This window comes from Microdochium trichocladiopsis (assembly GCF_020744255.1).
Source record: "Microdochium trichocladiopsis strain MPI-CAGE-CH-0230 chromosome Unknown B0I36scaffold_5, whole genome shotgun sequence".
NCBI classification, from domain to species: Eukaryota; Fungi; Ascomycota; class Sordariomycetes; order Xylariales; family Microdochiaceae; genus Microdochium; species Microdochium trichocladiopsis.
The window spans coordinates 393875-418550 of NW_025763548.1; the positions used below are offsets into that span (position 1 = coordinate 393875).

General features: G+C 57.7%; 9 protein-coding genes across 9 annotated transcripts; 3 read left to right on the top strand and 6 right to left on the bottom strand.

Moving 5' to 3' along the window:
• Positions 1 to 3660: 3660 nt before the first annotated feature.
• Positions 3661 to 4289, bottom strand: B0I36DRAFT_242761 (iron sulfur cluster assembly protein 1, mitochondrial precursor; the record flags this gene model as incomplete). The annotated part of the gene is made up of 2 exons (XM_046149933.1): positions 3661 to 3797; positions 3863 to 4289. The coding sequence occupies 2 exons, from the start codon at positions 4287 to 4289 to the stop codon at positions 3661 to 3663; spliced, it is 564 nt and encodes a 187-aa protein (XP_046012354.1).
• Positions 4290 to 6114: 1825 nt separating this feature from the next.
• B0I36DRAFT_373896 (ubiquitin carboxyl-terminal hydrolase) lies at positions 6115 to 8575 on the top strand (the record flags this gene model as incomplete). Its single annotated transcript, XM_046160235.1, has 3 exons — positions 6115 to 6210; positions 6268 to 8375; positions 8434 to 8575. 3 exons carry the CDS (start codon positions 6115 to 6117, stop codon positions 8573 to 8575), a joined length of 2346 nt encoding a protein of 781 aa, XP_046012355.1.
• A 155-nt stretch (positions 8576 to 8730) lies between these two features.
• On the bottom strand, positions 8731 to 10248 carry B0I36DRAFT_267133 (mitotic spindle checkpoint component mad2). The gene is made up of 3 exons (XM_046151225.1): positions 10021 to 10248; positions 9867 to 9931; positions 8731 to 9719 (listed from the first exon to the last, which is right to left on the bottom strand). The coding sequence occupies exons 1-3, from the start codon at positions 10108 to 10110 to the stop codon at positions 9158 to 9160; spliced, it is 717 nt and encodes a 238-aa protein (XP_046012356.1). The 5' UTR covers positions 10111 to 10248; the 3' UTR covers positions 8731 to 9157.
• Positions 10249 to 10654: 406 nt separating this feature from the next.
• On the bottom strand, positions 10655 to 11242 carry B0I36DRAFT_348879 (acyl-CoA N-acyltransferase; the record flags this gene model as incomplete). The annotated part of the gene is made up of 1 exon (XM_046156734.1): positions 10655 to 11242. One exon carries the CDS (start codon positions 11240 to 11242, stop codon positions 10655 to 10657), a length of 588 nt encoding a protein of 195 aa, XP_046012357.1.
• Positions 11243 to 12394: 1152 nt separating this feature from the next.
• On the top strand, positions 12395 to 14269 carry B0I36DRAFT_243267 (GTP-binding protein lepa; the record flags this gene model as incomplete). Its single annotated transcript, XM_046149974.1, has 1 exon — positions 12395 to 14269. One exon carries the CDS (start codon positions 12395 to 12397, stop codon positions 14267 to 14269), a length of 1875 nt encoding a protein of 624 aa, XP_046012358.1.
• Positions 14270 to 16227: 1958 nt separating this feature from the next.
• On the top strand, positions 16228 to 18055 carry B0I36DRAFT_348881 (fungal-specific transcription factor domain-containing protein; the record flags this gene model as incomplete). Its single annotated transcript, XM_046156735.1, has 4 exons — positions 16228 to 16307; positions 16405 to 17283; positions 17345 to 17756; positions 17855 to 18055. 4 exons carry the CDS (start codon positions 16228 to 16230, stop codon positions 18053 to 18055), a joined length of 1572 nt encoding a protein of 523 aa, XP_046012359.1.
• A 607-nt stretch (positions 18056 to 18662) lies between these two features.
• On the bottom strand, positions 18663 to 19585 carry B0I36DRAFT_112873 (uncharacterized protein). The gene has a single exon (XM_046147910.1). The coding sequence runs from the start codon at positions 19384 to 19386 to the stop codon at positions 18724 to 18726; it is 663 nt and encodes a 220-aa protein (XP_046012360.1). The 5' UTR covers positions 19387 to 19585; the 3' UTR covers positions 18663 to 18723.
• A 979-nt stretch (positions 19586 to 20564) lies between these two features.
• Positions 20565 to 21573, bottom strand: B0I36DRAFT_362511 (uncharacterized protein; the record flags this gene model as incomplete). The annotated part of the gene is made up of 2 exons (XM_046158669.1): positions 20565 to 21234; positions 21296 to 21573. 2 exons carry the CDS (start codon positions 21571 to 21573, stop codon positions 20565 to 20567), a joined length of 948 nt encoding a protein of 315 aa, XP_046012361.1.
• Positions 21574 to 22363: 790 nt separating this feature from the next.
• On the bottom strand, positions 22364 to 24042 carry B0I36DRAFT_243483 (uncharacterized protein; the record flags this gene model as incomplete). Its single annotated transcript, XM_046149988.1, has 3 exons — positions 22364 to 23719; positions 23798 to 23902; positions 23983 to 24042. The coding sequence occupies 3 exons, from the start codon at positions 24040 to 24042 to the stop codon at positions 22364 to 22366; spliced, it is 1521 nt and encodes a 506-aa protein (XP_046012362.1).
• Between the last annotated feature and the right edge of the window lie 634 nt (positions 24043 to 24676).

Consider the following 24676-nt stretch of genomic DNA (forward strand, 5'->3'; position numbering starts at 1 on the left):
AGTGTAGAGGAAGACAGTTGGATGAAGCAAGCGATTGTCAACGAACACATATAATTCGTCACTCCGTGGGCTCAGGTCTAGTCGAGCGGTGGCAACACAAGTTGTTGTCGGCGGGTTGACGACAAGAGGCGAGGTTGGACGAGGAGATGTGGAAGTGATGATGCCAAGGTAGGTCAACAGATACGGACGAACACCATTCTCGAACTGGTGGGCACAACCTCGGAGCCCGCGAACGGGACAGCGAGCTAAAGAAGCTAAAGCGCGGCATGGCTATATAAGGGAGAGACATTGTCTCAACGGCACGTCGTCAAGAGGCTACGGCGGGTGAGCAGAGGTGTAGCTTTGAGGCGTGCAAGTGACAGCAGGCAGGTACGCCTGAGGCACCTTTGCTGGGCGGAAGTGCTTTGTACTTCTGATTGCCTGATGGGGTTTGGCGCGAGCACCGGGATCTTTGGCAGGGCCCGGTGGTGCGATTGGCTGTTTCCTCCCATGCACGACTGCCAAGCAGCACGGCAATGCACAGCTCCATGGCAAGGATGACTCTTCGCTTGCAACCTGAACGAACACCATCCACCTGGGGTTGTCCATACGATGCTGTCCTACTTCATGGTTGAATGTATCGAGAAATAACCAGAGAAGTAATGGCTGCCTAAACCCTTCGTTTCTCGATGCTTCCACGCCGCAAACACCTTCGGACAACTCGCAAGGGCCCGACAAGCCCCAGCCATCTCTGATTGGAGCCTCATGCACGTCTGGCAGCACGGAATGTCTCACTTTCTCCATTCTCATTCTGTCTGTGTGCGGGTCGAGATAAGCAAAAGTGAATTAGTCGTCGGAACGGTCCGGCAACCCTGCGCTGCCGACTTTTGTGTGCTATGTCAAAGATGTCCAGGAGCAAAAGCCCCTTTCGTCACCCCGACACAATCCAGCCTTGGCCAGGCAGGTACCTATCCTTCAACATCATTTCTGGCCTGTTGTTTCTGATACATCCTCTTCTGAAGCCTGGCAAGCAGCAACGTCCCTATTCCAGAGGAAACCATGCAGCAGCTTGACCCAGGACGCTGGACAGTCCGGGACATCATCAGCCCGAGCTTCTCTTCCTCCAGAGCCCTTACCACCGCCCTCATCTCTATTCGTACCCACTGCTATCGTCTTGCACAGAATACACCGCCCAGAGCAGCATGCTTCCACGGCCCAGGTATATGTCGCACTGTAGGAAGTGCACCCCTGGAGGGGCGAGGTCGCCGGACTGAGCTTGTCCGTCTCGACGGTCGGGAGGGCCAGCAGATGGTGAGAAGGGCACAAATATGGAGCGGAGAGTGAGACTGCTCTTCTCGCTCATGTTGCTACCCGGGCGATAGAGCCCATTCCTGCCGCCGAGATAGGCTTCGTGGCTGACGGCGGCGGCGGCAGTGGTAGCGGGCACCATGTCTCGGATGGCGCCGCCCCGCGCTGCCGCGGCTGCCAACAACCAGTCTGGCAAAAGGACCAGAGCCAACCAGCATGGGGATCTGCGCTGCGACCCCCATGGCCGTGATGAACATGTACACGCGTCGGATGCGGATGAGATACGCCCTGGATTCTGATATTGCCGTGGTGGTTTTACTGCTGCTCCTGCTGTTGTTCATGGTGGACGACTGATCAAGCGGCCCAAACACAAGCCTTGCTATTGAACTCAGCACGGAGTGCACAAGGAAGTGATACAGCGGAAACGCCTGCCAGAGGTAATCCACCTGGTAATGTTCGCACGCCGCCTGCACCGTCGGCGAGGGGAGAAGCATTGGTACTGTTAGCAGGACGTAAGTCAGCGTGAAAGCGACGGGGAAAGAAGGTGCTGCTGCTCCTGTTGCTGTTGCAGGACCAGCGACGGGCGAGCTGAGTACGTATAAGCACACAATCGCCCGGATCGGCTGGGTGACCATGTAGGACAGGATCTGGACAGGCATGGTGAACGTTACAGTCCTGAATATCAGTTATCAGTAATCACATATCGTCAGAGTTTCCGGTATTAAGGTAAACGCCCTGGGCGGATATACTTGACCAAAAAGCATTCATGTATCAGAACAGGACTCTTCGAAATAATATTCTGATGTCCATTTCACTCCAACAGGATACACACCCTCAGAAACACACTCATAAACAAAGGTAAGGGTTGCTAAGATTAAAAACCAAATCAGGGCAAGAAAAGAAGAACCCACCAGCCCGCTACCCTTTCCGTAATCTCCCTCCTCAACCCCCCTTCGAGGAGCATTACAGCACTACCACCCCAGCGTGTTGCGCCATGCCTCAGATCCTGAAAACCAAATGTTCTACCTTGACAGAATAGCCCCATCAAGCAGCGCAGAAAAGAACGCGACCGTATACGGGCAAGATCCCGTCCAGCACGGGGTTACCCGTGTACAGCGGCAGTAAGGGGTACCCGGGGTACCTAGAAGGCCCGGATCCCGCCGGCGCTACAGTTGTAGCCGTGTCGGCATTCGACGTAGCACTGGAGGGGGGAGAGCCATGAAGATGAGGAGAAGCGGGAGAAGAACAAGAAGGAAGAAGAAAAAGAGGATAAAAGGACAGCAGACCCGCCACCGATGTAAAAGTCCATCGCAGCGCACAGGCCGTCGATCGGCGGCACGAGCAAGGCCGTGTAAGCACCCACCAAGGCCGTAGCAGCCAGCACGGCAAGCACGAGATGGCGCAACACGACTGGCATCACCGGGCTGCTGCTCGATTATCGTCGGTAGTGATGTAGATTGTAGACTCCATCGCTGGTGCTGGCCGCGCCATGGTGATTATCCGTGCGCTTTTTCTAATGACGGCTCATGATATATGTGTATTTACCGTATTTGAAAGCCGATACTCGTGGGGAATGTACCGTTTTTGAGATTCTTACTGGTCCTCAGCCGGCGACGGGTGAGCGCCATGGCCAATCTGGGCCGGAGACCGGGCATGTTCGCTCTCCCTACTGCCATTTTAAACCGTGCGGCTTGTCCTTCTGGGCGTGAAAACACAGACGATCTGTTGGCGGCGGTGATGTGGCCGTTGTCGCTGTAGTCAGGGGCTACTTGTGGTTTGGGTCGATGTAGCTAGGATTGATGGCAGCTACACATGTCTCCCCTAGGTCGACATCGGCCGAACCACTGGCTTCCTTCCTCGTCTGGCCTTGCTGCTGAAATTGGCGGATATACTATGAACCGACCTGTCGAAATGTCCCTCAGGGGTTGAGCCAGGCCCGACTCGTAATGGATGATGCAGCACCTGAAAATGCAGGGCGGACAAGTATGACATATAATACATTTTCATTCTCAATAGTGATACTACGAAGAGAACCCGGCGGCCGCAAAATGTCGCAATCTGTTCAGACCATTGCCTGATCGCCTTGCTGAAAACTTGATGGCACGGAGTACGCCCTTCATTGTACTCTTGCCCACAATGCGGTTTGTTCAACCTGCCCTCTGCTTGCTTCAACATCGTGAAACTTCGTAATCTCCTTCCGGCCTAGCAATCTCGCCTTTCTCCTTTTCTGGGTATAATCTCTCCGCGACGATAAAACGCAAAGCTGGCATGCGCCGTCCTCGTTTCATTCTGCCATTGTCGAATCGTCCACGCACTTCAAAAATTCAATCGTGTCGAATTGTCACCATCCTTCAACCACTAAGCGAGACAAATTTAGGCAGTGGCGGCCTCGGCGGTCGGCAGCTTAGCCTCGGTGCCGGCGAGGTTTGTCTTCTTGGCGTGCGGGTTCTTGGTGTAGTAGTTGGAGATGGCAGACTTGATGGCGTCCTCGGCCAACATGGAGCAGTGGACTGCATGAACAAGTCAGTAAATATGAAATATTGAAAAACATGGGCAAGGGTTTGAGAAAACTCACGCTTCACAGGAGGCAGGCACAGCTCCTTGGCAATCTCGGTGTTCTTGATCTTGCCAGCCTCGTCAAGGGTCATGCCGCGGACGAGCTCGGTGAGGTAGCTGGAGCTGGCGATGGCGCTGCCGCAGCCGAAAGTCTTGAACTTGACGTCGGAGATGGTGTTGTTCGACGGGTCGACGCGGATCTGGAGCTTCATGACGTCGCCGCACGCCGGGGCGCCGACGAGGCCTGTGCCGACGTCCGCGTCGGTCTTGAGCATGGATCCGACATTCCGCGGCTTGTTGTAGTGGTCGAGGACCTTCTCGTGGTAGGAGCGACGGGCGGCGACGGAAGGCCCGGCAGCGGGCGCGACAGACTGCCTCAGGGCGGCACGGGGCGCAGACGAGGCGATGACCCGGCGGGTGGTGGTTGCGAGTGTCCTGGAGAACATTTTGGGCGGGATGTGGTGGTGGATCCGGATGGTTATATGTAGAGGCACAGCGGATGGCCTGATGATGGTACGATGCACCGCGGGTGGAGGACCGTGATGACGTTGACAGCGGTGATGACTTTGATGGCGATCGTCTGTTGCTGGCTGCTGTGGGTGGTGATGATTGTAGTGGTCGTGCAGTGAGTGCAGGTGGTTGAGAGAGATGGGATTTGTAGAGGTATAGGGAGCTGGCGGAGGTAAGTTAGGTCATAGACGGGGAAAGCGCAGGGTGGCGGCAGCGATTGCGTCGGATTGACGGGTGGTGATGGCTCGCAGGTGCGGCAGTACCAATGAAAAAAGTGCTGAGCGGGCGGGCACTGGCCCACCCCCAAGTGCGAGCACCGCACCCAGCCCGCGGCGATCTCGGCGCTTGTGGCAACCCGGGCTTATGTAACGGCATGGGGGCTCGGAGATAGTGTGACCTTATTTGATCATACTGTGCACTGGTACTTGCCAATGTGCTTTTGCATGCTTCTACCAGGACGTCCTGAGAGGCGGTCGTCATCGGGTTTCTTTGCAGACTCATGAAGCTTCCATGGCGGCGGTTATATTTTTGTCGTTTGAGTCAACAAATCCCAGCAGAAGCAGCCCGCATGGGTCCAGAGAGTTGGACGTCTGCGCCGCCAAGCGGGCGAGTTTCCCGTGGGGAGGCTCGGCCGCACACTGTATTTGCCGTGCCCAGGCAGGCCGCTTATCAGATCCCGGATGCTCGCAGACCGAGATTCGTTGGTCTGCATCTCCGGGGCCGGCAGCGTGCGGCTAATTATTGGGGTCGCCTGACAAACCACTGCCGACTGGCTGACTGGCTGGCTGTTGCCTGTGAGTTGCTGCGAAACACTGACCAGTGCAACGATGGATGACCACAGCCCTCCTCCAGTCGAGTATCGACTTTTATGCCTCTCTGAGATGGGAGAACCTTGAGGTCCGCTTAAAGCAAAGGGCTGGCCCAACTGCACCGCATGGGTGGACGTGGCTTTTCACCATTGTACATCTCCCATTGTGGTCGCAGAAAATCATCTGCGGACGATACAGAGAGATGTCATCCAATCACGACAAGAATCCACCCTTGTTTCCGCCTCCATGTTGAAGCACAGTCGGGACATGTGCTGGCCACCGTCACATCGTCTAAACCCAGTTCCCTTCGAGTCGGCCCTTGTAGGCCCCGGCCATGCTTGTCCCAACTTCGTGGCTGCAGTCAGGATTGCAAGACGCCATCCCCGAGAAGTAGCTCAACGACGACAATGGCTTTGAACGCCTCGCCGCACAACTTTTGCTTTCTTTGCCCAGCGCGGTCTCTAAACGAGCATGAGCGGCGTGCCTGAGACCGGCCAGCTGACAAGGGTGGCTTCCGCCAGCTGAAGCGGGGTCCTGACCCTGACGCTGCGCGGTGGCCGCCCGCGCCCCCCCGCCGACGTCAACGCTGGTGGAGCTTGCCTTGTCGGCTGTGGGGAGAGCTTCACAGGCTTGGGTGCCTGCGCGTACAGCAAGGCTGCCATCTGACGGCTTTGCACCACCACATCCGTCTCACGGACCATTCTAGAAACACATCGGTACTCCGGGGACACGAGCACAGCTGCACATCTAGATAATTCTGCTCTCTGCAGCATCACGATACCCTTGTGGCGCCCCCGCCTGCAAAACCCTGCTCATCGACGACCGCAATATTTCGTCATCGCCGCAAGGACTTTTCTCGACCGCAAACGACCACCACGAGGCTGTCGATATCACTGCCGTTGGCGGACACAGCTACGGTACACCATCATCTCGTGAGCGTCCAACTGGCAACATGGCCTGCCCACATCTCGAGAGTACCACTCTCAACCTGCCCTCTCCCTCGCAGTCCGTGTATCGCGAGGACTGTACACAATGCTTCGACTCGATTGTAAGCTAAGCTATTGATTTTACCTTATGATTGCGCTCTTCTGACTACCCTGCGCAGGACGAGCCCTCCGGTCTCGATGTATGCCTCCAGTGCTTCAACGGCGGATGCACTGGCGTTCGAACACACTCACAATTACACCATGTCACCAGGAGCCACCCGCTCGCCCTCAACATACGCCGCACTCGCAAGCACGTTGTCAAAGATGAACCACCAGCAAAGATGACCAAGCTTGCCATCGCCGCCGAGACCGAGGCCGATCGCTACGACTACCACACAACCGTCAAGTGCCTCGAGTGCTCAACGGAGCTCGACAAGACAAGCCCCAAGCTCGCCCCGATCGTGGAAGGCATCCTCAAGGCCAATACCTTCTCGCGGCAGGAAGAGGTCAAGGCGTGGGAGCAAGAGCTGGCATCATGCGAGCACGTCTTACTCCTGCAACAGCACGAGGCTAGGCAGCTGCAGAGCGATCTTGGCCACTGCTCCAAATGCGATCTCAAGGAGAACCTCTGGCTCTGCCTCGAGTGTGGCAACCTTGGCTGTGGTCGTGCACAGTTCGGAGGCGTTGGTGGCAATTCCCACGGCCTCGCACACGCAACCGAGTCTGGCCACGCCGTAGCAGTCAAACTGGGCTCCATCACGCCAGAGGGAACCGCCGACGTATACTGCTACCAGTGTGATGAGGAGAGAGTTGACGAGAACTTGGCATCGCATCTAGCGCACTGGGGCATCATTCTATCGGAGCAGATCAAGACCGAGAAAAGTCTGACAGAGATGCAGATTGAGCAAAACCTTCGCTGGGAGTTCTCAATGACCACAGACGACGGCAGAATATTGCAGCCCGTATTCGGCCCCGGACTTACCGGCCTGAAGAATCTGGGCAACAGCTGTTACCTCGCCAGTATACTGCAGTGCCTCTTCGACTTGCCGGCATTCCAAGAACGATACAACATCCCCGAGATTGACCTACCGATCGTGCCAGACCCAGCTCAGGATCTGGAGACCCAACTGCGCAAGATTGGTGACGGACTTTTGTCTGGACGGTACTCTAAGCCCGACTCGGACGTTGTTGCTTCCGAAGACAACCCCGAGATTCCGCACCAGCGGGGCCTGGCTCCGAGCATGCTCAAGCACCTGATAGGACGAGGCCACGCGGAGTTCTCGACGATGCGCCAGCAAGATGCGTTTGAACTTCTGCAGCACCTCATCAAGCTCATCACACGGTCACAACACCCCGCCAACCTGGGAGATCCAACACAGCCGTTCCGCTTTGTTCTCGAGCAGCGCTTGCAGTGCCTGAACTGCAAGAAGGTGCGATACACGTCTGTGGAGCAGGACAGCATATTCATTGATGTGCCTCTCGAGAAGTTGCCGGCGGTGGAGGGCGAAGGGGAGACCTACAAGCCGGTCACACTGAAGCAGTGCCTGGACAACTTCACCGGCCAGGAGGTGGTTGAGCTGACGTGTGCGGGATGTGACAGCAAGGATGGCTTCACCAAGCGCTCGCTGTTCAAGACTTTCCCGACCACTCTGATAGTCAACGCCCGGAAGATGGCCATTGAGAACTGGGTGCCACGGAAGGTCGACGTCCCTGTCATTGTTGGGGATGATCCATTCCCGCTAGACGAGTACTTTTCGAGTGGCCAGCAGGCTGGTGAAGAGCTCCTGCCTGAAGAGGACACCGCCTCGGCCCCGGCATTTGTTCCCAATGAGACTGCGTTGGACGGGCTCATGGCCATGGGCTTTCCTCGGAACCGGTGCGAGAAGGCTCTGCACGCGACTGGCAACTCCGACGCAAACGCCGCCATGGAGTGGCTGTTCGGACACATGGAGGACCCGGACATTGACGAGCCGCTCAAACTCGAAGCGACTAGCGGTAGTGGCTCGAAGCCTGCGTACGACTCGCCGGAAAAGATTGAGATGCTCACCTCCATGGGCTTCAGCGTGCCACAGGCGCGCAAGGCGCTCAAGGAGACGAGCGGTGACGTGGAGCGTGCTGTCGAATGGGTGTTTAGTCACCCGGATGACCAGGGAGACTTTGATGATGGGGCTGCCGAGGCTTCGAGCGCACCCAAGGAGGCTGCGGGTCCAGCTGGCAGTGCTGAGCTCCCGGCCAACTTTCAGCTTCGCAGCATCGTCTGCCACAAGGGCACAAGCATTCACACAGGGTAAGTCTGCCATGCGTTGCGTCAGATGCTTCGAGATGGTGCTAACATGGCATATTAGTCACTACGTCGCGTTCATTCGCAAGATCCTCGATGTCACTGACCCCAAGTGGGTATTGTTCAACGACGAGAAGGTCGTTGAGGCAGGTGACGTAGAGGAGATGAAGAAGACAGCCTATGTCTATTTCTTCCAGCGGGTCTAGAGGCAAGATTCGGTCCGGGCTTGTAGTCAAGGTAGACTATCAACCTCTGACTAGAGAAAGGCTACTGCATACCACAGAATGGGCTCACTAGAGTAGATTTCGCGGGGTTTATTGTGACATTCAGCAAAACGTAGCATATCTCTAGATGCATGGTGTGGAGTGAGCAATTGACACAGGATGTTTTCATGTTTGTTCTCTAGGTTGTGCATGAGTGTGTCGACATCGCTTTCGATCATGAAAGTGCATGCCTGGCGCTTCCAGGCCATGTCGCCTGTCTAAAGGGAGACTTCACTCAGCTGGATGTCAAGCTTTCTCCCTGCATCCGGCCGCTTCTCGGTCAAGTGTTTCACCCCGAGTACAAACTTTGAGGCAGCAGTGTGCCATGCAGCCTGATGCGTGCCATGGACGTGCTGGGCTCTAGCTCGCACCGTATGCAGTCCCATACCCTAGGGTATGATCATCACTTGCACTCTTTTCCGCCCGCGCCCATGGACACTTAGATTACAACTACCACCACCCTCACTACCAAGATCTATTCTCCACTCCTCAATGTGGTCATGCGCGCACGGGTTCGCACCTGTTTCACTCCCCCAGCCGGTAGCTCACCAGCGTGTCGACGCGGTGGTTCGACGTGCTGAACCCGCGCAGCTGGACCTTCTCCCCGTTGACAATCTCCTTTGCGTCGCTGTCGCCCCACTCGACAGGCACGTCGCTGTCGCTGTCGGCGTAGACGAGCACGTTAAACGTACAGTCCCCGCCCTGGAGCTGCGGCAGGAACGTGACGGACGCGGTGATCTGCCTGAACAGCGCGGCGATCTCGGCCTGGATCTCGGCCTCGGTCTTGTTGGGGTCGGGAGATGTCGAGCCGGGTCCGGCCTGCGGGGCGGCGTTTTCTGACGATGATGATTTTGACGAGGAGGAGGTTGGTTTTGATTTTGACGACGAGGATTTCGAGTTGAAGATTTGGACGTCGAATTGCCACCGCTCGACGTGCTCCCCTGTGTCCTTGTCCGTGATGACGATGACGAGCTTGCTGATCTTGCCGTGCTGCATCCACTTGTCGAGCTGGGACATGATCTTCTTGATGTATGCTTTTACTTGGTCGTCCGAGGAGACGAGCATGTTCAGGCCGTACTTCTTGACTCTGTTTGTTGTGCAAGCGACGAACAGGTTAGCAAGACTGCTAGCGATATATCTGAGAGGTAGGGCTGTGTCTCTGCCGAGGTGACATAACAGTATTTGTCGTTGTGCTCGTGATTGGGTACTGAAAGCAAGCTTCGATAACACATACGCTGTGAAGTCTTCCGCCGGGTACACGCCGCGCTGGAAGAGGATTGTGTGGATGGAATAGTGAAACTATTTGGTTTCAGCCAAGACAACGAGTCAGTATGGGAAGGCGGCATCTCAGGCGACCAAGAGAAGCCGCGGGGGGTTGGACGGCGTACGAATTCGGCGACGAGCTTGGAGCTGCCCTTGAGGGACAGCTTGTGGACCTTGGACTTGTCCTTCTCCGTTGCTGCGGCGGACGACGACATCTTCGCTGCTGCTGTGACGATCGGTTGCGATTATGTGTATTGTGGCGCGGATCGGGGTCTGCCGTTGTGGGATCGAAGCTCGTGGGTTGGTGGCATGCGCACTGGAAACGGCTGAGGTTGTGTTGGATTGATGTTTGGTGATGGTTGGAGAAGTGGCCGTGGATTTGTTTGGTTTGCGCCAAGCTCCAGGGACCGCTGTCGCGGGGTGACGACCCCTGCGGATACAGTGCTAATGATTACTGCTTCGGGCAAGTCGTGGCATCGAAAGGCCGGTACCAATAGGTTGCGCACTGTGCACAAGTGTGCAGGAGTAGCACATGTCAAATCTCGAAAATCATCCATCACAGCGATTGGTGAAAGTGGTTATACAGAGGTATACCGTTGCAGATTCTGAGGCTTCTCTCTAGGTTATCGAAGGGTTTGGGTGCTGGCTGTTGCTCGTTCTATCTCTTGTTGGAGTGTCTAGTCTCTATTCTATTCCGGTCTCATTAAGAACACCAATTGCGCCTCATTAAGTGCATTCCTGCTTGTCAACATCTCGCCCTTAAGACGACAAATCCTCCTTGAGCATGATGTGGTCCGTCTGCACCACCGGTCCGACTTTGAAGTCGTGGTGTCCGACCTTTCGGTACCCCCAGCGTTCGTATGTCCGGATGGCCTTGTAGTTCTCCATCCACACGCCCAGCCACAGCTTGTCAAAGCCTTGCTCCCGCGCCATGGCCGTGATCCGCCCAGACAAAGCACTGCCCACGCCTTTGCCGTGCGCCGCCGGGTGCACGTAGATGCGCTGCAGCTCGGCCGTGCCCGACAGGTGCGCGAGGCAGGGCTCTACGGAATTGCGGGTCAGATAGGCAAAACCTAGGACCTTGTCGCCGTTGTTTTTGGTTTTGTTGTTGCTGTCCTCGTCGGTGTCGACGGCGACGATGACATCCCGGTCTGCGTCTTCGAGGTCCTTCTCTATGGCGGCCGTGGTGTACGACTCGTCCAGGAAAGCCTGCAACTCCTCAGCCGTGACCGAGTGCCCGAAGGTTGTTGTGAAGGTGTGGGCGCCGAGATCGGCGATGGCCGCGGCGTCGGCGGGCCGCGCTGGGCGGATGATAAATGCCCGCTTGGCAGGTATAGTCACAGTCATTGCTGATACTCTGATGAAATGACTGAAGAAAGGGCGAGAGCTCTGACTTGTGCGAAATTTTCTGGTATGTAAAAGTTTACTGGCTCTCCTTGAGTAATGGGCTTGGCAATCGCTGGATGGTCGTGGTGGGGAACTCAAGAGCAACAGTAACAGGCACAACGCCTAGAAAGCGAGACTTGACTGGGCCGAACCTAATGTTCCGTGGGTCTATTTACCTCGATATATACAGGGCATAGATTTCAATGGCTGAAGACCAGCAAGTTCCAGAACCGTCGCCAGCGATTGATTCCCGGGACAAGCCTAATCGGACAAGCTCGCCTTGCGTCACGCCCTTTGTTTGACAAGCCTGACTCCCTCGACCCTCAATGGACTCCGATCCGGTAATGTTTCCCTGGATGCGTCGCAGGGCATAGCATATTGCCTCAAGCGATGTGGTCTCCCTAGCGAGACAAAACGCAGTCATTTGACCATGTCAGACAGGTGTGGTAGAGCGTCATCACCGGAGGGAACAAGTTGTAGTGCCCATGCATGCATGATCTGTGATGGCGGCCTGTTGCAGGGTTCACTGCCGATGTCGAGACTGTGCAGGTCTCATTTTCTGCTTGGGAAACATTCTTTGAGTCATGGACGGCCGCTCTAGGATGCTTCGGTCATGCCAATGTTGAAGCCGACAAGCTCGCAACGCTTCGTGCTACCGATGCAGGAATACAACTGGGCATGTTCTGGCGCTGCCTTCAAACCCATGATGCATAGAGAAATGGACAGTACCGTGCGAGGCACAGTAAAAAACCGCCCACCATGGCATGGAACCACTAATTTTTTGACGGAGGAGAGACACCACCAAAACCTCACCACCATGACCTGCAGCGACCACCACAATCGACCAGCTCAGCAGTCGCATGGATGGGTGTGAGGCTAGATCCGGCAGTCGGCCTTGCACGATCATGCCTGCGCCATGTATCACGGCAGCACACTGGTTATAATGCCGTTGCCAGGGCGCGCCGTGCCGCGCAGTACGGCATCGCCCTGGCCCAGTCGTCACTCCCTCAGCACAGGACAACAACATCAACGGCAACACCTCGGGCAACATTGTGTCGGGTCACAAACAGACTAAAGGATTGCACATTATTCAAACCACTCGGTCAGACGCGCATGAATACGACCGCCGCGGCGAAACCGTCCCCGGCCGAGCTCGAGCAGCGCATTGCGGCAATCCCCATCGATCGCTTCCGCAACTTTTGCATCGTCGCCCACATCGACCATGGCAAGTCGACTCTATCGGACCGCCTGCTCGAGATCACCGGCACAATCAGCTCCTCCTCGGCGAACCGGCAGATCCTCGACACCCTCGAGGTCGAGCGTGAGCGCGGCATCACGGTCAAAGCCCAGACGTGCACCATGATCTACAACCACAACGGGCTTGACTACCTGTTGCACCTGGTCGACACGCCGGGCCACGTCGACTTCCGCGCCGAGGTCACTCGGTCGTATGCCAGTTGCGGCGGGGCGTTGCTGCTGGTCGACGCCAGCCAAGGGATCCAGGCGCAGACCGTTGCCAACTTCTACCTCGCCTTTGCCGAGGGCCTCAAGATCATCCCGGTCGTCAACAAGATCGACATGTCGGCCGCCGACGTGCCCCGCGTGCTGGACCAGCTCGAGTCGACCTTTGAGCTCGACGCGAGCAATGCGATCGGGGTGAGCGCCAAAACGGGGCTCAACGTCAAGGACCTGCTGCCCGCGATCGTCGAGGGCATCCCCGCACCGACAGGGGACGAGAAGAAGCCGCTCAAGCTGCTCCTCGTGGACTCGTGGTACGACAACTTCCGCGGCGTCGTGTGCCTCGTGCGCATCTTCGAAGGCACGGTCCGGGCGGGCGACAACATTGTCAGCTTCGCCACGGGCAACAAGTACACCGTTGGCGAAGTGGGCATCCGGTACCCGACGCAGGTGCCGCAGTCGACCCTGCGCGCGGGCCAGGTCGGCTATGTCTTTTTCAACCCGGGCATGAAGAAGATCCAGGACGCCAAGATTGGCGACACGTTCACGACAGTCGGCAGCGAGGGCGTGGTGGAGCCGTACCCGGGCTTTGAGGAGCCCAAGCCCATGGTGTTTGTGGCCGCGTTCCCCACGGACCCGTCAGACTACAGCAAGCTCGCCGACAGCATCGGGCAGCTTGTCCTCAACGACCGCAGCGTCACCATGTACAAGGACCACTCGGAAGCGCTGGGCGCGGGCTGGCGGCTCGGGTTCCTGGGCAGCTTGCACTGCTCGGTTTTCCAGGACCGGCTGCGCCAGGAGCACGGCGCGAGCATCATCATCACGGAGCCCGCGGTGCAGACCAAGGTCCGCTGGCGCGACGGGCGCGAGGAGGTCCTGCAGAGCCCCGCGGACTTCCCGGACAGCGACGACTCGTCCCGGGTGCACGGGGCGACGTACTTTGAGCCGTACGTGCTCGCCACGATGACAATGCCCGAGGAGTACATTGGGCGGGCGATCGAACTGTGCGAGTCGTACCGCGGGGAGCAGGAGAGCCTGGAGATCTTCCACGGGATGCAGGTTATTCTCAAGTACCACATGCCGACGGCCTCGCTGGTCGACGACCTGTTTGGCAAGCTCAAGGCCGCGACCAAGGGCTACGCGACGCTCGACTACGAGGACGCGGGGTGGCGCGAGAGCAAACTGGTCAAGCTGCAGCTGCTGGTCAACAAGCAGCCCGTGGACGCGATCGCGCGGGTGGTGCACCTGTCGCAGGTGGACCGGCTGGGGCGGGCGTGGGTCGAGCGGTTCAAGGAGCACGTCAAGCGGCAGATGTTTGAAGTGGTAATCCAGGCCGCGGTGGGCAAGAAGATTGTGGCGCGCGAGACGCTCAAGGCGTTCAGGAAGGACGTGCTGGCCAAGCTGCACGCCAGCGACATTACGCGCCGGCGCAAGCTGCTGGACAAGCAAAAGGAGGGCCGCAAGAAGCTGCGGTCCGTGGGCAACGTGGTGATTGAGCAGGAGGCGTTCCAGAAGTTCCTGTCCAAGTGAGACGAGGGACGACAACTGGGGCTGTGTGATATATTACAAGGCCTGTCCCGCGAGAGCTTTGGACAAGTTCTTGTCGCATCATGTACTTGTATCTACTGTACAATCATCAAAGACCATACAAAATAGATTCATACGAAGACATGCTGTTTTCCATAAATTGTCTTTGCTTGTTCCCCCCCTGCTGCCACAACTTGCCAGTGAAGGTGTTTGGGCGATGCCTCAGTCCTCCTCTCATTATGGATTGAGGAGAGTACTGGATTGGTATACATCAGAATGAAAAAGAGAGATTCTCTTATTGATATTTTTCGCAACAACTTCCCGTTTCAGAGGCGGATGACGACATGAAACAACCAACACGAACGACCTTTGCCGTCCTGCGTCAGCAATGGCGGCGGCGGTAGACCCACTACAGAAATCCCCCTGTTGCTGCGGCGGGTGGTCCAGCCAGCCTTGGTCATTTTTGGTGGAGCAGCGCACACATCCACACACACACTCGCAGTAGCACCAGCAGCAGCACGACCACCCACCGTCGGCAGTTGATTTCTTGGCGCAGAACTTTTGGCGTGCGCGCGGGCGCGGGCGCACCAAAGTGTAAATGTGTCAAAAGTGATAATGATGGGGGGGAAACTCCGCGTCTAGACATGCACAAGTGGGCTGCGTGCTACCTGGGCCAAGTCCCATGGAACACGATCTAGAACGTGTCGCGCTGGCAAGAGCTTAGGGGGGAGGGGAGTTGGGGATTAGGGAAAACCTTGGAAACCTTGTAAGGTTACGCAAGGTACGTACCTGGGTACGTAGTTTTTGGGGGACGGGCTGGGTCGGGGGAAAGCGGCTGGCATCGTTTTCTTTTGCTGTGTGGCCGATAAGTTACGCCTCGGCTGATGGCGTTGTCTACGCCAGTGTGGTGCGATACACACACGGGAATTGTGGAGGGCGGGAGGGGAGAAAGTTTCGACTATTAATTATCCTTGGGTCTGAAAAAGCCGTTGCAGGCGCTCTATCCAGACCTGTATGGATGCGCGGACAAAGCATTTGGAGATTACCAAACATTGAAACATGCGACCGCTTGCTCTGCCGACCAACCGGCGCAAGAATCCTGGCAGCCAACCAGAAAGCCCCCCTGGGAGCCCGCATCGGCCGGGGAAGGGGTTCCCCCCCGGCGCTATCGATTCGAGGCGAACCCTGGGGAGGGCGCAGAATTGGGGGCTTTTGTGAGGAAAAGCTGCATGGGAACCCCTACCAGCACGGCGCACGCACATACAGTAGACTGCCAGACCCACGGGGATCGACGGCACATGCGCACAGCTCGGTTACGAGAATCTGCAGTGGCACGAGGTGCCGGAGCAGGTGCAGACGAGAAACGGTGCCAGCGAAGAGCCGCTTGGCCAGCTCTGGCAAAGGCCGACGGAGCTAGCGTGCCCAGGCGTGCGGACGGGCTTGGAGCCCCCAGCACTGGGAGTGCGCAAGGGCACTTGAGATAAGCTCTTGGGGACCTCCAGGGAGGGACACAACTGGAGCCTCCCCCCCACAAGTGAGGCCGGGCACTGACTGACTGCAGCAGCGGGCAGCCAACAGCCCTGGCTTGTCTGTCTGCACCACTGCGCCGGCTGCCGCCAATCACGCCCGCCCCAGATCCAAAGCCTACCACTCCAATCCGTAAACCATCCTCGGTTTTCCTCCTTGCACGGCCCTGTCCTGCCAGACTGCATCGCCATCTCCGGCCCAGGCCAGTTCGACCTTGCAGCATCCTCGTCCTCTTCTCTCCAGCTGGTGATGCTGCCCGGCTGCCGACGACTCCAGTTGCTTCGCGCACGCCCGCCGCGCCCCACGACAACGACGACAACCACCACCACCACTACCCACCACCAGCGGCTTGATAACTACCAACAAGACGACACGCGCGCTCACGGACGATAACCTGCGCATCTCCTTCGCCGCGAACCCTCTGCCTCGCCATCATGAGCGCCGCGGCCGCTCAGCACGACCCGGCGCACGCCAACGAGCCCCCGCGCGCAAAGAGGAGACCTCGGGTCGCTGTGTACGACTTGCCCTCCCCTCCCAGGCGCCGCTCTCTTCGAGCCGCTACATGTTCCCATTCGTCGTGTCACTGACGTTTTCCTTCTTCTCGAGAACAGGGCCTGCAAGCGCTGCAAGCACCGCAAGCAAAAGTGCAACGGCCAGACGCCATGCAGCAATTGCCTCGACTTTGGCCTTGGTGAGGCCTGCGAATATCCTCCAGCCAGGGCTAGGCCTGTCGTCACCACGCCCCAGCTTCAGTCCCAACAGCTGCAGCCGGATCAGTCCCATCAGCAACAGAACTTCCTCCCGCCGCCGCCGCCAATTCCAAACACCTTCCAGCAATGGGACAAGGCTCCCCTCAGACCGGACCAGCAGGTCTACAGCCAGTCGCAACTCCCCACGCCCCCTGATGCCGCCACCCTGGCCCGGCAGTCGATCGGGACTCGGGTCGCCGCCCTGGAGACTGTCCTTCAGAGCGAGCCCATGGCCGCCCCATCCCCAAAGGCCGCCGAGGCCAGCCAGATTGTCGCCGCCTTCTCGCCGTCCGCGCTACCAAATTCGTCCTCCTCGGATCACCACAAGACGCTCTACTCGCCAGCAGTATCCTCGTCCTCCTCAACAAGGTCGCCGTCGCACGGGGTCGCGCTCAAGTCCGTCAAGGATATCATCTCCGAGCTCAGGCACGCGTCCTCGCGGGAGCCGCCGCCCTCGTGTCGCATGGCCTCCATGAACCAGATGATTGATGCCGTGAAGCAGGCGCGCTCTTTTGACATCACGACGTACAGCCGCCACAAGTGGGAGCACCTCAGCCTGCCACCCCTGCGCGGGGCGCCGTCGCCCCCGTCCGACGAGTCCACGGCATGGCCGCCTTTCGAGATCGCCAGTCAGCTCCTGCAAGCGTATATCAGCCATGTCGCCCCTCTGCACCCCATCATGCACACCCCGTTCTTGCAGTTGCTGCATAAGCAGCGCAGCCAGCTGAACGATGTTGTCCTGTGAGTTACCGCGTCGCAGTCTTGGCATGTGGGTGATAGCAACTGACCCTCCCTCTCCCAGGACGAGTATCCTCCACCTCATCTACGCCATCGGCAGCACATATCTCAAACAGACAGGCAACATCCATGCTCGCGGCTTCGACGCCGAGATGCACGTCGACGCGGCGATGCAGCACCTCGAGGATGTCCTCATCCCGCAGAACATCCGCTCGGTCCAGTTCCTGCTGTTCCTGACGATATACAGCCTGCGCCGGCACCAGGTCAGCAACGCCTGGACATATGCGGACCTTGCGATGCGGCGCTGCGAAGAGCTCGGCTTGAACCGCCGCGCTGACCCCACGACGAACCAGATCAGCCCGCTCAACCTGGAGATGCGCAAGAGGGTGTTCTGGACGGGGTACTCGCTTGATCGGCACATCTCGGGTGTGCTCGGCAAGAACCCGGCTATCGCGGATACCGTTATTGATATCGAGGTACGTCCAGATTGTGGTAGTTGTGCACTCGTTTGTAGCACTTTTTTTTTTCCTTTTTTCTTTACTGACTCTGGAATTTGTTTCCTCCTGCGGCGCAGCTTCCCCTGGACATTGAAGAGAATATCGAGAGCAACATGACGATCGAGGCTGCGCAGCGCGATGCCCTTGTCAATGCGCCGGACATGATGAATGCCAAGCCCACGTCGCTCACCAACTTCATCCACGTATGCCGGCTGCGCATCATGGAGTCCCAGATCCGTGGATCCATGGCCAGCGAGACTAGCATGCCGTGGACTTGAAGCGTGTTGATTCGTCAGGAATTTATCACACGAAAAAAACAACATGCGCCTAGCAGGCTGGCGTGCCGATCAAGGCGGTCTTGCTGTGTTGGTCGCTCATTTGGCGACACCAGCAACATGAAAGGAGCTCCGGTCGGCAGTGACTGAATCTGATGGCGCTCGTCGGATATCGAGGCACATGAGGAGTTCTGCGGAGCTTGTAACTCACCACCGCCGCGTCGTGGATGCCAGGGCGCACCGTGTTTGCGCCCTGTTGAGCCCGGATCGCACCACGAGGAGGTTGCTTACCTAGTGAGGTCGGCTGGCTAGCTTCGCTGGACTACTCTTGCCGCGTCGCGGACTGTTCTACGAACGACTTTTCTGCGCATGTACCAGCCAACGCCGGCGTCGCGTCGTTTCATGGCCGATTTCTCAGGGTTTGCAGGGCGGGTCACCCGCGCCATGCTCACGCGACTGAGTTCGTGTCAGGCAGTGATGCAGCACGCAGCCCGCTTTGGCCATGGCCATGGTCGGCATTGGACACCATTTCTGTACCCGGAAGCGTGAGAAGTCTTCTGCGGAATGGCCGCACGGCATCCATCAACGATGTCGGGATGGTCGTGGTGGGCATTTCGTCATCGCCCAGAGACAAAATACGGATCTCGATTCGCGGCGCCATTCCGCCTTCGCTATTCCTCCTTGTCTTGGCACTGACTTTTCCAGTACGGGAGAAGCTGAATTGCTCTATCAGCATGCTTCACCGTCGAAACGCATTCTATTGACAATGAGTGTCCTCTCGGGACACACCATCGGACCGGGCTCATAGCCGTGCTCTTTGCCTTGGGAGTCTCGAGAGCGAGGAAAGGACGAAATGCGCAATTTCTTCTCCACAACTCAGCTTGGCCACGATCTGAGACCACGTGGGAACACCATGTGTTCTGTGCGAATACACCCCCACTGTGTTTTGGGGAGGAGAGAAGGGGTTTAAAGAAGGAGAGAAAGAGAGAGAGCTCTTCGGTTTCAGAAGGACCGAACAAGACTACGGATACATACAGGCTTGAGGCTTGTGTCCCGTCCGCACACCACACATGGTATCTACGATCGTGTGTGTGTGTGTGCGGGTCTCGCGATTTTGGGGCTGTGACGGCGGTCGCCGGGCAATGCGGACTATTCGTCAAGTTTTGCACTCGATAGTCAGAGACGCCTAGCTGGGGATGAGGCCTCGGGAGGTTGTCTCTGGTCTGGAAGTGCCAGGCGTGTTTTGGGCATCGGGGGTGCGGAATTCCTCGTGCAGACGTGTAAAGGCGAGGATCGTCCAGAACACGGCACGCACGAGGTGGGATGAGCAGCATGCCACGAAGTCTTTTGTGGGGATAGGTGGATATCCCCCCCGGAGACTTCCCAAGGGTTACGAAGGATGAATTTGATGAGAGGACAAGGGCGCGCGGAGATGCGGTGGAGGAGAAAGAGGACGAGGAGGTGGAGGAGTATCCCTGCCGTAACCCTAGGTGGCTGCTGTGGTAGCTCTTCACCAAGTAGGTGAATAGCCAATGAAGTAAGAGAAGAGTGTGAAGGGGACTTCATCGGTACCCGGTTCACGCTGCCTGCATCCTCGTTCATGTCTTTCTTTTTCTCTCTTCTAAAGCCCAGCCAAAACTGCGGTTATGTCTTGTGATCTGATGAGTTGCAACGCGCGGTTCATGGCGGGCTGAACTCGCTACAGCGGCAGGCTGTGGGAGAGGGTCTACGCATGAACAGAAAGAGAAAAAGAGAGAGAGAGAGAGTAGGGCACTTGAGCCAATCCTCAACGCCGCCTGCCTTGGAAAGCCTTCGACAAAGCCACTTGGTCAATACGGCTAGCGAGCCATTTGCCACTCCGACGTGTTCGTTAGCATGGCCCAGGCCTGGGTCGTAGTGTACTCACCTGGATAAGCAATCCCGCGGAAAGGCTGTTGCCGAAGAATGTCTGCCTTTCCCTTGTAGTAGGTGTGAAACAAACCCTTGTGCCGGTCCTCATTTCCAATAATTCTGTCAAGTCACGCTTGTTGTGAAACTTGTATACATATCTGTTCTTGTTTTCCCCTTTTCAATCTCAGTTATGTGTGACCTCGTTTATCTCAAGATATGGTATGGTGGCACGACTTATGAAGCTGTCAGGCTTTGGTCTGTCTGTCTATTATCCTTTGGGTATTCCGGCTAACGCCCGGTATCTACAAAAGAAGCTATCAACGCTTAACTATGGAAAAGGAAAACTCGAGATGCAGCACTTCTAAAAAGAAAACAAAAGGCAGAAATGCAAATGCAAATGCCGAGGTGGGCAACCTCCGGCGGCGGACCCAGCAGTGCCTCTTTCAGATCTCTTTTCCTTCCGCGTGTGGTTGTGGTGGATGGCCCTCGCGAAGCGGGCGCCGCTCCCGCTCGCTCTCTGCTCTTAGTTATATTCTCGTCCCCTCGGCCGTTGACATGGCGGAAGCCACATGCGAACATGGTGTATGTGATGAATGACGGCTCTCCCTCTTGTTCTCAGTCTTCAGCCGCGAAGCTTGCTCCACCACGAAGCCTTCGTCTTGGCCGGCGGCGGCGGAGGGGGAGGGCAGGCGAACCCCACGCCCAGGCAGATATATGCCGCGACAATCTCCATCAAGACAGACATGCCCAGATAGATGCTGTGGTCGCCGAGGTACGGGATGAAGTTGAGGTCGTTGCGGAAGTCGCCGATGGCGGCGAAGAGCAGCCGCACGACGAGGAACGGGGCCATGAGCGAGACGGCGATAATAAGCTTGCGGGCCGCGGCGACTTCGATTTGTTGGCCGGCACGGCGGAAGGTGGTGTCGTCGTCGTTGTTGCTCTCGATGTCACCACGAGTCCTGTTGAGGGCTGGGGAGGCGGACGAGGCCGAGCGGGCGCTGTCGAGTTTGCCATGGGCGCCGAGCTCGTGCTTTTCGGCACTGTTGACGACGGGAGGTTCACCCTTGACAGCAGGGATGAAGAGAATGGCGGTGGAGATCAGGTCGGCGGCGAGGACCACGATGAAGAGGACCATGGCGCCGATCATGGGCCCGTTGACGGTGAAGGGTTTGCCAGATCCGAGGGAGGTGAGAGCCTGGTTGGCGCCGATGATGCCCACCACGAGTCCAACCAGGGACGCCAAGTCTACGAGGCGGAAGAGACGGGCAGGGAGCTTATGATATGTGTCGTTGCTGCAGCCATGGCTGTATTAGTATGATGGAAGAGAGATACTAAGAGAGAGCAGAGACTCACACTCTCTCGACGAGACGCATACTCAGGAGGAGCAAGGGCGCCGTGCCGACAAGGTCGCATGACAGTACGGCTGCGTAGAGGCTTTCGGAAGGGTGGTACTCGGCGGCGAGGGCGCAAGAGCCTGCAATGAGACGCAGGAGGCCGAGGACGAGGACGAGCCGCCACGCGCCGGCACCGAGGCGGAAGCCATAGCGGCACCAGAGCCAGATGCTGAGAGGCACGACGGGCGTGAAGAAGACGAGCTGCACAATGGCAATGTCTGTCTCTGTAGGGGCCATTTTCAGGGGCGGCGCTGGGTGTTGTGAAGGCGCAGATATATATATGGATGGGTCGATAGTGTAGAGTATAGGCTGAGAGTTGCAGCGTGATGTGTCAAGGCGTATAAGCTGGTGAATGACTTGGACGAGATGAAGGTCAGACAGGAGGGCACGCCTCGAGCTCTTATACAATCATGCCAACCAGGTCAATGGATACCCCTCGTCATCGCAAACCGTCGCAAGCCTCGCAGGCAGCAGAATATGCACCCTGAAAATGCCAATACTATAGGACAACGGCATTCCCAGGCCGAGTTCGAAGCACAGCAGCATCGTGTATACCCGATCCGGCAAGGCGTGGGCAGGGGGCGGCCCACCCTCGAGGGCTCGGCAAAAGCTTGACTGCCACGACCCCTGCCTGCTTGGGCCCCTGGTCTGTCAACGGCACAACAGTCTCCCAAACGGGCATACACCATGCTGCGTGCCCCAGGCAGCCATCCGGGTCCAGTAGCAACTTTCGTGGATCCTGCCCTACTGTATGGTAGAGAGGTAAGCGTAGCTGGGTCGGGGCGCAGCTCAAGGGCTCAAGCTGCCGCTCATCGTCCCGACTCTACGCTAGCCTTATTGGGATCTCGCTCAGCCCGTCGCACTCGGTCACCCCACCAGCACTGCCTGCCGCTCCGCACTACGCAACGGGGCTGCTTGGACTTGGATGGACCCTGGCGCTTCGTCCTCTCCGTTGGTACGTATGCATGCTGGTGATGTACATCAAGCCTCCGTCGACAGCACCCAGCAAGGCGTCCTGCCCTTGCCGCTAGTGCTTCAAGCGGCCTTCCTGCACTAGCAGGTCTGCAAGGAACCCAGCCTTGCGGATGCCTGTCTGGGAGTCGATCCTCCGCAGCTGTTTGATCACCCACAGCCGCGCGGGCTCGTCCGTGACCGGCAGCTGCCCTGCATGATACAGATGGAAGATGGCCTGGTAGCCGCCGCCAACATTGGGCTTGGCCACGTCCAGAGGTAGCACCGACCCGTCAGCATCCAGGTAACCCAGCAGCTGCGGCGCCGTGGCAATCAAGCTCGTGGCAAGGTCGTACAGCTTGTGGTCTAGGGTCTTGATCAGCTGCGCTTGCGACATCCCAATTGCCCCAAACGAGGCCCCCGGTTCCGTCTCAATCGCCAACGCCCGGATCAGACGATTGACCAGGATGCGACTCGTCCGTGTCCCTGTCCACAGTCGAGCCAGCCGCATGTTTGGGTACACGTGGTATGCCCCCTCATAGACAAGGGCAGGATCGGCACGAGGGTTGAACATGGTTCTGAAGCCGCGCTCGAGGCCGCAGAAGTCGAGGTACTGGTCGAAGATGGCGACATTCTGCCGGTCCAGTTCAATGCCCTCGAGAAGTAACGATTCCCACAATGCCGCAGGCAATGGCCATTCCTGCGCAACAGCACGCTGCCATAGATCGAGCGCGTCCATATGAGCATGGCTCATGAGCCATATCGTGTCCTGGGGGCCAAGCCGTCTCTCAAACTCGCGCCGCATCGCCAGAATCTGGGGCGGCACGGGGACCTGCAGCCGGTAGCATGAGGTGAGGATGTGTACGAGAGTCTCGCGGAACGCCAGGCGGCCAATGTCGCGCTCAAACTGAGCAAGGCCTCGCTGGGCGATCAGAGCAGAGGCACCATCAATGTGCCGTTTCCAGGCCGAGACGGAAGCGGGGCCTGAGCAGGTGACGGCCTCAAAGATGGACAGCAACAGGATGGCGAATAGGGTACTGTCCTTACAGGCGAGCACGGGGTCCGTCAGTAACTGATTGACAGCTCGCAAAGCGGTGCAATACTTCGACCACGCCCGGCGTGACAGGCCAGCCTGGTCAACCTGGGCTCCGGCAGAGTTGGCGATGCCTGCAAGCGAGATCGCATGGATCGCGGACGTCATGGCCGTCGGATCCCGGTCGGTGGCCAGCACTTTTGGAGCTACCGTCATGAAGGTCTCGTAACTCTCCATGTGCCCGGTTGCATAATTTTCTTGGAAGTACGTGAGCCCCAAGTCCGCCAGGTCCAGATCCATCTGGAAGTGCAGCGAGGGGGCCCGTGAAAAGAAAGGAACCACCACTGAGTTGTTTGAAGACTTGTCGGACCCGCCATCCGACGAGGCAGGTGATGTACCCTGAGGGTTTTGGGCTGAGGAGGCGCGCTGTTCTGAATGGTCCGAGTTTGCTTTGCGGCCCTGTGCTTTTCCAATGACATGGGCAGTCTGGTTCCTGAAAGCCAGACTCAACGGGTCGCGGTAACCAGGACATTCTGTGCCTTGGCGACGACACTGTCCACATCCGGGAACACCTTTGTCACACTTTGGGAGAAGGAGCAGCGATGTGTCAGCACGCAAAAAGTCAAAGGGCCATATATCCGGCTCGGAAGGGTTTGACTCACGCGCCGCTTCCGCAGCCTGCAGGCTTCGCAGCTTTTGGAAGGCTTGCCTGTGTAGACCATTGTGTTTTGCTTGAGTCTAGACTGGAGCCACTCGGATGCGCAGGCTCAGGCAGGAGGGGACATGGTGTTGGCGGCAAGTCTGGCCAGCGTTAGGTTCGTGCTGTTCAGTGGTAGCCCAAGGGCGGCTGCATGAGACGGCAATGAGGCTCTGGGGGAAGATCCTAGGCGTTTGCAGTGGGTTGCCGCCGGGTGGCTGCCTGGAGATTGAGGCTGGGACACCGATACACGACACCTGCAGTGGGCAGGTACGACTGTGCTGAGCTAAGCACGATGGGCGGGGATGAGCCACTTCCAGAGATCCAGGTTGTCAGCCCTGCAGTGCCGGGCCGGCACGTGAAGTACATTTGACGGTGACAACCCTTCACCGCATATGATTACAATCGACGGCGGACATTCATGGTTTCCTGTCCACGTTTGACCTTGGAAGCCAGCCAGCCCGTGTGGAGCTGGGCACAGAGGGACAGAGCCCCCCAACACACACTCCCGGGCGTGCTTGACGTTCCTTAGGATGGTAAGTGTAGGGCTGCCGTCTGGTGGACGCCTGAGACAAGGACACCACTTGGCACCACATGCTTCAACAGACTTTCATCTCACACGGCATCATGTCTTCCCGCCAAGGCGCAGGCTTGGCGCT

Bases quoted from the DNA above. Each gene is read 5' to 3' on its own strand.
- B0I36DRAFT_267133 (XM_046151225.1), bottom strand. From the start codon at position 10,110: ATGTCGTCGTCCGCCGCAGCAACGGAGAAGGACAAGTCCAAGGTCCAC. The intron at 9,932-10,020 runs GTACGCCGTCCA...GAAACCAAATAG, and splicing joins CCAAGCTCGTCGCCGAATTC to TTTCACTATTCCATCCACAC. The intron at 9,720-9,866 runs GTATGTGTTATC...CACAACAAACAG, and splicing joins CCGGCGGAAGACTTCACAGC to AGTCAAGAAGTACGGCCTGA.
- B0I36DRAFT_112873 (XM_046147910.1), bottom strand. From the start codon at position 19,386: ATGCTGCTCATCCCACCTCGTGCGTGCCGTGTTCTGGACGATCCTCGC.